This window comes from Poecile atricapillus, chromosome 7, assembly GCF_030490865.1.
Source record: "Poecile atricapillus isolate bPoeAtr1 chromosome 7, bPoeAtr1.hap1, whole genome shotgun sequence".
Classification (NCBI taxonomy): domain Eukaryota; kingdom Metazoa; phylum Chordata; class Aves; order Passeriformes; family Paridae; genus Poecile; species Poecile atricapillus.
In genome coordinates, this window is record NC_081255.1 from 7,239,658 (window position 1) to 7,252,135 (window position 12,478).

The window sequence follows — 12,478 nt, forward strand, 5'->3', positions numbered from 1 at the left end:
ATTAAAGTCATTGCACTGCATACCTTGAGAACAGAGTTATTAGCAATGTAATAGTTTTTATTTGGGGGCCAGCTCCTTTCCTGGCCCCTGTTGTCTTTTCGCTCTTTCGGGAGCGGCGCCTCACGGAGAGCTCAGCCTGGATTTGAGGAGTTTCAGGAGGGACCTTCTCGCTCTCCACAACGCCCTGACGGGAGAGGGGGGGCAGGTGGGGGTCGGGCTCTGCTCCCAGGGAACAAGGGACAGGACAAGAGGGAATGGTCCTAAACTGCACCAGGGGAGATCTAGGCTGGACAGCAGGAGGAATTCCTTCACAGAAAAGGTGAAGTTGTAAATTTAAATGAACTTTGCAACCAAGGTGGCAGAGCAGTGGAACAGCTGCCCTGGAAGGGTATGGAGTCTCCCTCTTAGGGACACGTTCCTGTGTCACCTGCTCCAGGTGACCCTGCCCGGGCAGGGGGGTTGGACTGGATAATGTCCAGAGGTCCCTTCCAACCCTAACAATACTAGGATTCTGTAACTAGATATTGGAACGGGCTGCCCAGGGAGGTGGCGGAGTCACCGTCCCTGCAGGTGTTTCGGGACGTACCATCGAGTAGCCCCGGTCTGATCGATCGCGGAGCTCTTTTCCAACCTCATTGATCCCGTGAGGGAGAGAGCGGCAAAACTCCCTCCGCCCTCAGCGCCGGGCGGGAGGGGCGGCGCTGAGGCGGCGCGTGCGCAGCCCGCGCGCGGAGCCGGGGGGAAGGCGGGGCCGGGGGGGCTCTGCGCGCATGCGCGGGCGGGGCGGGCGCCCCCCCGCCCCCCCCAGCCCGTGTGTGTGAGTGTGTGAGTGAGTGAGTGAGTGGGGGAGCGTGGCCGCGGCCGCCCCGCGCCTGCGGAGCCGGGGCCGCGCAGGGACCCGCGCAGACACCGCAGCCCCTCGGGCAGCACCTCCGAGCGGCCGCCCCGCCGTCATCCATCCCCCTGTCGCAGGTGAGCTGCGCTGTCGCGGCGGGGAGGAGGAGGAGAAGGAGGAGGGAGCCGGCGCCCGCCTCCGCGGGGCTCATTGTCCGGCTCCTCAGAGCAGGAGGAGGAGAGAAGAAAGGAGGCTTCAACCCGGCTCGCACGCCGGGCCTTGCAGGGCTGTTGCCGGCCGGGGATTGGAGGCGCTCCGTCCCCTCCCAGATCCGGGGAGGGTCCCGGCCCCCCGGGGCTCCGCCGCCCACCTGCCGCCCTCTCCTCCTCCTCCTCCTCCTGGCGCAGGGGTGGCGGGGAGCGGAGCCCCCTCTCGCCGGTGTGTGCGCGGCGGGGCAGCAGCCTGGCTGCGGCACGGAGGGATGCGGGGCTTCGGGAGAGATGTTCGCCCCGCCGGTGCCTGCTTGCGGGGCTGAAGAGTGGGCTGTAAGGTGGACACGCCACCGTTGCTGTGTGTGGAGCCCTCGGGGACGGGGGTGTTGGTGCGTGGGGACGGGCAGAGCCGAGTCCGCTCGTGAGGCACGGCGGGGGCCGGAGGGCGGCCGGGGCGGAGCGGGGGCTGTGGCGGTGAGATACCGCTATCCATCTGTCCTGCCCGAGGGATGGGCCCAGGAACCGGGGAACCAGGGCCAGGACAGTGCCCAGGCGTGCGGACACGGGTGACAGGGCAGTGCCCAGGGATGCGGACACGGGTGACAGGGCAGTGCCCAGGGATGCGGACACGGGTGACAGGGCAGTGCCCAGGGATGGGGACACGAGAGACAGCATGGGCAGTGGCTGTAAGAACACCACGTAGCACCACTTTCATGTAAACCAGGGTAATTTCAGAGCATGTTACCTTCCAGTAGACAGGAATCTTCTTTAGAGGATGGACAAATAGATGCTGTTTATTAGACGTGAGGCATGTTTAGCGTTGTTTTTTCCTGGCAGCAGGTGCTGGAAAAGCAATTCGGTAGATATATTTTAAACTACGGTGAGTGGTGATGACAGGTAGTAGTTTAGAGTAACTTGCCCTGTGGGTTTAATAGTAGTTACAGGCCTGGTGAAATTCCGTGGATGTGTATATCTACTTGCAGGTTTCCTATACTGACACTATTGGAGAGATCCCTCTACTGAAAAAAGGGGCTTTTGCAGAGGTCTTAGTCCTTCACCCTTCCTTCTGTGCCTCTGCTGAATTAAGGTGCTTTGCAATCACAGATAGCTAGAAGAGGTGGGGACAATTTATTTTCAAATGGGATTGGCAGATAACCAGGCAATCAAATGTTTGATAGGCCTACAGCTTTTAGGGTTTTCTCAGGATTGGAAAATATGGGATGCACAATGACTATTTCCTCTTTTTCTCTTATCACTGCTTGCTTCTGCAGCCGACTTCATTTTAGTTGTACTGTGCTGGTGTTTATTTCTAAACAGAATGGGTATAACGTTCTGTTCATGCCAACTGGTGGTGTGAGACCCTTTTTGGTATGTAGATCTATTGCATGTTTTACTGCTTGTGCATAATTTTTTTAAATGAACTTCAGCTTACCAGATGTTTGTTTTAAAACATTATAAACACTTAACAGGGCATTAACAGTAATACATGGACCAAAGCTTGAAAACTACTCATGCTTTTTTTTTTTTTGTATAGTATTGTAAGATGTAGTATCTGATAGCAGAGCCAGAGGACTTCCATAGGCACTTTTTCATGAGCTGTGCTGCCTTGGACCCAGATTGTGTGAGTTGATTTGATCCACATTGGTGCCAAAAGAGCTGAACTGAGTTGGCACCATCAAGTGCCACGGTATAACATTGTATAGAACTTGATAAATTGTGATTTTGTTGGGTTTTTTTTTTTCCCCTAACAATATTTTCCTCTGGAAAATTTTTACATTTCTCGGCTGTATAAATAATTTTTATTTTTTTTTAAATTTTATTTCTATGGTGGGCTTTTTTTTTTATGATTATTTTAAGGAAATTCCTTGCAGAAGCAGAACTATTCCAGCTTTCCAAAGCCTCTGCACATCCCTGCTCGTGGGTTTTCTGCAGTCCTGCTCAGAAGTTGGCTAAAGCTGGGTCACTGGAATTGAGAGGGTGCCCTCTGGTGACATCTGTGTTTGGAGCTTGGGCCGCATGTAAAAGAGCACTCCGACTAGTCTGGAATTAAATATTCCTCCCAGCACAGCTGGGGGTGTGTTCTGCGCTGAGATGCTGGTGTGACATGGGGAACGAGCACTTGTGAATTTATGTGGAGGAAGTACAGCAGTCCCTTGGTGTTGGTGAGCCCCCTTGTGAAGTATTCTACCTTGTAATTTATTTTGCTACACTTTAATAAGAAATGTTTTAACTCAGTCCAGTGGAAACAACGGGCTCCCCCCAAGAAAACCCCCTTCATGGGGTTATCCTGTTCACTCACCAGCGGGTTTTGTTGGGTTTTTTCCCTGTAGAAATGTGCGGATTTTCCTGCAGAATTTTGGAGAGGACTTTTCCTTTTCACACTTCTATCTTGCCTGGTGACTGTAGATTAAAAATGCCAATGTTTCGATGTTTTATTTATCTTTTTGCTGCTCAGCACTAAAGAACAAGAATGAAGATACTGGGTTAACTTTAACTTCAACTACTTGTGTAAACTTTGATTTTTGAAGTTGACTGTGTTTGTACAGAAAAGTAATGCAGTCATAGTGTGCTAATGTTCTGCTTGATGTGTTTGAATATTAAAACATTTGAATTGACAAGCCACACCTCCATCTTAATCAGTTTGTTCCACTATTTATTTTTTTTTATTGAGATTAGGGGTTAATATTTTCCTTTATATTTGCTTGAAGCTGAGTCATTTGAGCTCCTCCTTTCATTCAATAACTAAAGCTGAGTTGAATATATCCTTCAAGGGTGGGGAATATAATTGGTTGCATTTTTTCAAATTATAAGCCAGCAAAGGCATGATGTATTTCTCTTCTCAGTGTTGGTTTACAGCTCTTGTTAGAAAACAGACTTAGAAATACATCTTCAAAATAATGAGGAAACCTTTCTGTTAAAAACCTTTGCATTTAAATACCTGGAACTGCTGCAGTAGGAATCATCTTTCAGTATAAGTATATGTGTCATAGTTACTGCATGAACAGAAGCTTTGTAGGCTTCATGTTTTGTCTCTTTATGAATTAATCACCTTAAAAGACTGCTGAAGCGAGCGTGTCTTAATGCTGCAGTTGGGCGTTCAAAGCAGATTCTCTGTATGCTCAGTCCCCTGGAACATGTGGATGTGTGACTGCAACTCTTTTTTCCTTTACAAAGATCCAGAAAAACCTTGTAGGATTCTGTGTAAAATGGCATTGGAGTCCTAGCTGTGGCAAGCTGCTCCCACCTGGACTTCTGCCCAGCTGGAAGGGGCCATCCGAGCTTGGAGCTGGAGCAAGGCAGGGTGAAGTGTGGAAGGGCTCCCAACGCTGGCTGTGTGCAGTCAGGAGGAGCTGTGTGAGGTGGAGAAAGTGGGGGAACAGAGAGAGAGGGGGCTGAAGTCCTGGACAGGGAGGGTGTATCGTGCATCGTGGTGTGTTGTGAACACTGGAGCGGTTTGCTGTGACTCAGAAGTTAGAATGGCATAAATGATGGGCATTGAACCGGCTTGTGGCCAAGGAAGGCTGTTCCCAGTCTGTGTTTCGGTTTATAGGAGAGCTTGTCTCAATAAAGAGACCTGTTTGGTAAATCTTAGAGTAGAGCAAATAAAACACTGGGAAGTCTTGTGAGTCACCACAAAGTATTTTAAAATGCAGTTTTCCTGACCTGCATACAAGGTTGATCTTTTATTCTCTTGGACTCACTGCTCTGAGGTGTGCTGCTCTAGTAGGCTCTCAGCTGGTATTTTCAAAACTCCCCATGGGCTTCCAGATGGGTTGTAGACTGTCATATGGCACAAGAGGTGTCTTCCTTGAACCCATGGAGATCCCCTGAGGTTGCTCACAGAACTTCCTACCCCAGCCTTGTTGTCACTGTAACCTTTTACATGTCAGTAACTTCAGCACAGACAAACAACAGCTCCATGGGTAAGGTATCCTTTTCCATATGGGTAGGATTCCCTTTTTCTTCCCATGTCTTTGTTGTCCAGCAGTCCTGACTACAAGAATGACAGTTTAGGTAAAACTGGGAAAAGAAGCAGCTGTGTACCTTGCAGGGCCTGGAGGCTTTGCCCTTATTTCTGTAGGTCTGCACTGTTCAGGTGTGTTTTTGCTCTTCGTATCAACTTCATCAACAAGTCAAGGTTTTCTGCCACAGAAACTCCCTGGCTGTGCTGCAGTGTGCAGCTTTGGCTGGCACTGAGAAACTAGATCTGTTTGGTCAGAATATCAAGAAACACTCTTATGAGCCCCTCCTGAGCATCATATTTGTGGTTTAAACACCTGCCTATTTCTCGTGGTAAAGAGCAGCCTCCTTTTTTAAAGATTAAGGCTGTAACATAGCAGTTGATTTGATGCCAGACTTGAGAGAACAACACATCCATTGCTGCTTGATGGTCAAAGGGAAGCCTTTCCCATTTCTCTTTTGCAGGCTGATGTTGATTGCAGTCCCTTATGATAGGACAGATCTTGATTCAAACCCTTAAGAACAGTTATTCTATTTTTTTGAGATGCAGGGCTTGTGGCCTGTTCTCCACACCTGCTTCAGAATTTTATTTTTATTTAATAGTACACGCATATATTCCATAGGCAAGGGAAGCTTGAGATTGTGCGTGAACAAATGTGTGCCTGCCCTATTTTCCCTGGTCTGTCTGAGGAGACTGTGAGTCTCTCCCATGTATTTCAGGTGTGACCACAGCAGTTAATGTAGCTCAGTGCCTCATCAGTATGTAGTTGAGATTTGAACATGGATTAGAACAAGCTGGCTGAAGTTCAATCCATATAAAATATACATGATGATGTGGATGTAATTATCAGCCTCTCTAATTGAAGGGCTGCATTTGCCATTTGGTAGATGCGTTAATGCCCTCTGGTGACTCACGTTTATTACTTGTTCTTAGCAATCATATTGAAGCAGTAAAATCAGTTTTTTTAAGTCTTTGACTGGAAGACTGAGACCTCCCCCTCAACTGATTAGACCTGGAAAATTTGACTGGAAGTTGTCTTTGCCCTTCTTCCCATGGATTTAGATAGTATTGTAGTTCCTAGTTCAAGTAAGGAAGTATAACAAGCCTGGGTCAGTTAAGGAATTGAAACCAGCAAGCCCAAGGCATAGGCAGAGCTGCCAGCGATGGAATTTGATTGTTGAGGTTGCTATGAACTCCTCTGCCAAAAAGTGGTTGGCCCAATTTATTAATTTCTTGGAGCTCGTGGATCTCTTGACTTACAGTGCTTGTCCTGTGTGTCTGTCAGCTGTCTGAGGGCTGAAGTGCTCAGAGAAGAAATGGGTAACAGGGTTTGCAGAGGAGAAGCTTGACATATCCTGGCTCTCATTCTCTGTATTTCTATTTGAAAATGATTTGGATGCAGAATGTGGTGCAGAAGGTTTTGCTGGCTTTGGAGCTGCCTCAGTGGCACTTTGGGATATGTGTGTGTCACCTCTTTTCCTCTTTAATGGAGCTGTGCTGGTGGCAGCAATCAATTAAGTCTGAATTGACCTAGGTCTGGCTGTCCATGCTCTGACCATTGCTGTAGTAGTGTGGCATTAAGAGCTGTTTGATTTGTTCCTCCCTCATTATTCATTAAGGGACAGCTTGGAGACTGTGGAATCGGCTCTCACTGAAATGGGCTCAGATTGATTGTGCTGGGGAAGAAGGATATTGATCTTTTTCAGAACTTGAAGGTGTATTTCTTAGATAATAGTGGCTAGATAAAACTGGCAGAGAGCCTTAAAAAAGTGATCTTAATGCAGTTTGTAAATTGGATTGCTTTTATCATATTATTAATGTGCCCAGGGTTTGGGGTAATTGTCTAGACTATAGTATTATATTTTCATTTAGATTTAGAATTAGTGGTATAATGCCACAGAGTGACTGGACTCAGACCAATAATTGAATATACAGGACTAGTACTAAGCACATTTTCTGCTGTGATATGTCCTTTTTAGATTAATGTGTAGGCAGGCAGAAGCCTCCAGTAAAAAGCTGAAGGTCTCAAATTACTTTTTATTAGCTTCATGTATGAATCTGTCTGAGGAGGTGTGTAAGGACAGGTAGACTTGTGAGTTCTGTCTAAAACTCAAATTTATAAACTCTGTAAATGGTTGTTTCTAGTCCACTTGTTTTATTGCCAGGTTGTTCGTGCAGTCTTCTAATTGCTCTGAATTTCTGCTGTTTGCTTGATAACTTTGGGGTCCCCCACAGTTGTAACTAATCTAAGTTGGTTTGTAATTGAATTAGGTTGTGACCCCACGTGGAGTGAGGCAGCTTATTTATTGACTGCTCACTTCTCACTGTGTACTGGCAGAAATAGATAATGCAGTAGAGAAAACTGCATCAGGAAACTTACCCAGCTAAGAAACTAAGCTCCCCCCTTGCTTTGTTTTTCAGTTTGATAGTTTCCCCAAACTATTCACTTCAGCTATACAAAATTTTGGGTTAATGTTGTGGCAGGGAAAGGAACAGGAAAAAGCATTAGGGGGGGAGATGACTGACAAGTATAAAATCAAGTTGCCATAAACCAGCTGAAATCAAAAGTGGGTCAAATGACACTTGTATCCCTAGCTGGGTGAGCAGGTCTGGGAGCTTGGAATAAACTTTGTTTCAGACTTTGTGCAGAAAAATATGAGGCACTTTATGATCCTTGTGTCACTTCTGAAAAATCCTTTTGCATAGAGCTAAACTGTACATCTTTTATTGTTGCATCTTTTACAGTAGGCTGGTGAAGTGAGTTGAGAGTGATGATGGTGTTGGTGGAAAGTAAGTGTAGTATTGCTAGTATAGCTGATCATATGCAGAAGTCTGTAAAGTATTTTTTACAGATTCCAAAAGCACCTGCAGTTAGCAGATGTGAGGTGTTAGAATGCTGGTAGCGTTGCACAGTCTCCTGCGTGTTCATTGTGGATTTCAAAATGCACATAAATTCTAAGTGTTGTATCAATAAAAGATAAAAAGGTCCAAAGATTCAAGCTGCTCACTCTCACATAGCTGCATCACTGTTTTGTGCTGTCACTAATTAGTAACCTTAATATTGTGAAGTGTATTGATAAAGTCTACAGTTACATGGATGATTCATAATTGCTGTACTTCCTCTCCCACTGTCATGAAATTAACTTTTCCTGTGTGGTTAAAGGGCACCTGAACAGTGCTGCTGTTGCTGGCAGGTCCAGAGCACTCTGCCAACAGCCACTTTTCCCATGTGCTTTATTGGTAAGTCTACCTGAGTAGTGGCAGCTATCTCGTTTATTTTTAGAATGTTAGTCATGTACTTTTAGACTGACCAGTTTGTTTAGGCATTAGTCATAAGGCTTGTCTGGTAAGTACCTCTAAATAATTTTGATATTATTATTGATCAGACTTCTACAGAAATATGCCAGCAGGCATTTTGGAAAAGAATAATGGATAAAAGTAGAATCAATTGAGTTCAGTCCTTTCATGCAGTTGAAGTGATTTGCAAGTGTTTTCTGAGTGCAAAATTACTGAAGTATTAGCAAGATTTCTGCTTAGCTACACACTGGCCCTCTGTTTCTGAGAGACCTGAGTGTGGTGGACAGTGAGCAGCCTGAAACTTGAGGCATTTGTTAGGGTGGGTAAAACCTGGCCCTGGCAGGTCTGCCTCAAGATAAAATGAGGTTAACTGTTACCTACCTATAAGGCTTTATTATTATTACTTTTTAATATGTCATTCACTGAGGGTGTCAGGCATGTGGTTTCTTAGGAAACTGTTTTCTGTGTTACTTATGTAATTGCAGATGTCCCTCTGTGGTAGAAATGTTTTTGCTACTTCGTGTTTGGAAAGTGTTTTGCTCACCCCCCATTGTCTGGTTGTCTGCTCTGTTGATGATACATAATTTCTTGTAATACTCCTTTGGGGATTTTTTTTTTTTCCTTTCTAGGCTGTAGTTTGGATTTATTTTGGACAGATTTTGCCAGGATGCTCTTTGATAATAGATTTTGGTATTCGTAGTGATATGCCTTGCTAAGTTTTTAATGGTGTTTTAAACAAGTACATATTGTGTTACTTTGGACAAGGGAAGGTGGCAGTACCAGATCTAACTGCAATATGAAACTGTGATTCTTTGATTATATTTATTACCCTTGGGTAGCTGTAGGTGTGCTAAAGATGATTTTATTTGTGGAGGTTGTTCAGCTCTACTGCCACTATCTACTGAAGTGGTCAAGTGTCCACCTGAAATAATTTTAAAGGAATTTGGAGAAGAAAATTATGTTAACCAAATTGTTAGGAGATGAAACAAAAGGCAAGCTTGATAAGTTTTCACTGGAGATGGGTGTCAGAGGTACAGTGTTCTATAAAGCTGAAGGCACATTAAAGCAATATGAAGTGAAAAAAGCTCCTTTTGAGGTACAGTATTTCTTTACCTTTGAGGAATGGCAGGTAAGCAGATGGAGTGCTCTAGGACCTGCTTGTGAGCAGCTTCCTCAGAGCCTGCATGTAATGACTTGCCCTTAAACCTAATTAACTTGCTGGCTTTTTTAAAATGTGGATAGGGTCTGTGTGATGACAGAGCTTGAACTGTATTTCATGCTGTGACTTGCCTTTAATACTTCTGAAAAGTCAATCTTGACTCTTTTCTGAAGCTGTCTTAGTGGAGGGAAGGCTTCTTCAATAGGACCTAGTTCATGTTTCAGATAAGGCAATTTAATTTATCTTCAAAGAGGTATTTCTATAGCTGTGTATAAGTTGGTATTCAGAGACACAAATTTGTTAAGAAGAGAGGTCTAAAACTGTTTGAGACCAGCAGTTGGAACTGTTTTAATTTCTTCTTGTTTTGGTCATGAATGCAATATGCCTGAGACAGAGAGGGGAAAGAAATATCCACATATTTGTTGTTGCACATTGCTAAATTATTTTTTTTGGTATGTACAGTGGAAAATTTTTAAGTATTTAAGGTGACATTATGTCAGGACTTATAGAAAAACTTATCAAGTATGCAAAATAGGTATGAATTTTTAAGCATGTTTAGACTAAGAGGAGTAAACAGTATGCACTATTGATTTGAGGCTGATGTGGTTTTGTTGAAGAACAATTCTTGATCTGAATTGTATCACTTATAAGACAGTAAAGACATTAATTGAAAGGGCATTATTGAGGCCAAAGTCTTTTATAAAGGGTAGGTTTGTGAAATTTGTTGTGCAGATCTGTATGTTGATACAATTCAGAGGTGTGTTGTATTTGTGTTGCACTGTGAGACAGATACAGAAATCCAGTTGGCTTCTGTTAAGTGATACTGCTAAAAAGGGAAGATAGCTCCTTGCATTATTTATCAGACAAACACAAGAGAGTCTTGCTAAGCTATTGCACCCATAGAATTTTTGTTAAATCCCTCATTTGTAAACAAAGGTATATGGCAGAAGAGTTTAGACCTTTCTTTCAGCTGTACCTGTTTTGTTTTTTTTTTAAAAGCTAACTCTTATTTTCCTGGCTTAGGAAATTATTTTACTTACATTTTTTTCTTTTTTTATGAGGCAATAATCTTAAATGGAAAACAGAATCAGGCAGTAGTGGAGTTAGACATGGACAGAGGTGAGATCTCTCCAGTGACCAGGAAAAGAGAGGTTTGCTTCCCAATGCCTTGGGATTTGCTGGAATTCTGTGTTGCTTTCAGGTGTCAGATTTCTGTGTCTAGTACTGAATGTCATGGATATCTTCTTGATTTTATTTGAAGTGAGAGAGGGAAGATGCAGAGAAGTGATGGACTTCAGCAACTGAAGTTTTTGTTGCTTGTCTCTTTCTCTGGTGTCATCTTTCCCTATTACATTCCAGCCTGTTAATGGAATTGGATATCTTTTTTCCCCCAGGGCAATAGGGTGTGTTTCTATGATCTTATCATTAGACTTGCTGATCGCTGCTTCTTTGTGGCTTTTTCCGTATTTATGATTCTCCTAAAGTTGGTAGAAATATTTTGCTTACAGGAAATAAACTGCTGTATTTTGGAATTTGTAATTGGCATCTTCTCTGTGATGAGGCTGATGATTTTTAATGTAACAATACTTAAAATCAAAAATCATATGATGGAAGAGATAAAGGAGTCTTGCCTAGGTTGGAGATGCCACTTGTGAATTGTATTCTCTTTTGGGTGTGGGGCTGGGTTGATCATGTGCTTGGGTCCCAGGGTGAACTGATGTTGAATTGGCTTCATTTGTCAGTGAGGGAGCTGGTTTATGTAGCAATCTCTGGTAGAGCAGCCCTGCTGTCCAATGTTTGCCAGCTCTGTCAGATTAATGGTGTTTATTAGCCACACACAACTCTCCTAGAAAGCCCTGCTCAGTTATTTGTGAGCAAACTAGGTTCTTCTGTCAGAAAGACCCTGTAAATCCCTATATGAATATTGCATTTAAATTGGTAGTTGTGTTGCCTGTGTTTGCTTAGATAGTTTTTCTTTGTTGTCTACGGGGTAGTGAAAGATAAATTTGCTTAGGTCATTAAAATATCTTTGCTTTTAAGTGATAAAGCTGTTTCAAAAGTATCACCTGCCAAAACACACTAACCATGTTGTGGCTGGTGACTTCAGGATATTTCAACAGTAAGGTACTAAGACCCTATTTATGATGTGGCTGGTTCTCCTTTATGTTTAAATAACAGCAGGACCAGCATGAACCTCCCCTGCTTGGCAAGCTGAACATGAAACTAAAAGATTAAAGTGTTTTCAGAGTGCTGCCAAGGTATTGACTTTTTCAGCCATTCTTTCAGCAGGTAAGAGGCAACTTGTTTCCATCTAGTATAGAATGGGGAAATGCATTACTAATTTGTGTTTCGCTCTGGATTTTTAGTTGATGATAGGGATGATCTTGACTTTGAGACAATACTGAAAGCTCTTAATTAGTTTAGTTTATACATACACACAAACACACATACATATATATATTTAATTGGGTTCCCTGTTTGTTTGTTTCCCAGCACAACTTTCTCTTCACTGGGGCTTTTTTGTTGCTCAGGCAAGGCTGCTCTCTCTTTGGTGTGCAGCTTCCACTCATCCTTCTAATGTTGACAGATTTCTTGTACCTCCAGTACAAGGACAGTTTAATGACAGTAGTGACAAAGCAGTATCAGATCCTTGCCCAAACTGTAACTTAGGCTACTCATTCCAAATACTTAGAAACAATTGCTCAGACCCTTTCAGTTCTCTGTGTTTGTTATGGCCATTTTTTTTATGTTTTTTCCCTTCTATTCAAGGTGAATCTTGCATTAGAGCAAAAAGGCTTGTGTTAGGTAAGGTACATGTTTATGTGACCGAATTTTTGTTTTAAGGCAGCAATACAGGTCATGGCAAGGCTCAAAGAAGTGTGGTATTTTCATTTAGATTTTCATTTAGATGAGGTGAAGACTTTACTTCCATTGGTTTGTCCAATGACCAATGTCTGTTGCTTTAGAAAAAGCCAGTGTTTTTGATTATTCTGGGCCAGAAGATGTCCTCTCTG

At 43.6% G+C, this 12,478-nt stretch overlaps 1 protein-coding gene across 5 annotated transcripts in view; it reads left to right on the top strand.

The window, feature by feature from the left end:
- Positions 1-784: 784 nt before the first annotated feature.
- Positions 785-12,478, top strand: part of RALGPS2 (Ral GEF with PH domain and SH3 binding motif 2) — a 113,727-nt gene continuing 102,033 nt past the window's right edge. The window contains exon 1 of one of the 5 annotated variants that reach the window (XM_058842677.1): positions 785-972. Coding sequence is in view for 1 of the 5 variants with exons in the window: in XM_058842675.1 (XP_058698658.1) it covers positions 1,336-1,380 (45 nt within the window). In the remaining 4 variants the exon portion in view is untranslated. Of the gene's footprint in view, positions 973-1,279; positions 1,437-8,335; positions 8,355-12,478 lie in introns of those variants that run through there. The other 4 variants (XM_058842675.1, XM_058842679.1, XM_058842676.1 and 1 more) reach the window with 4 other exon arrangements.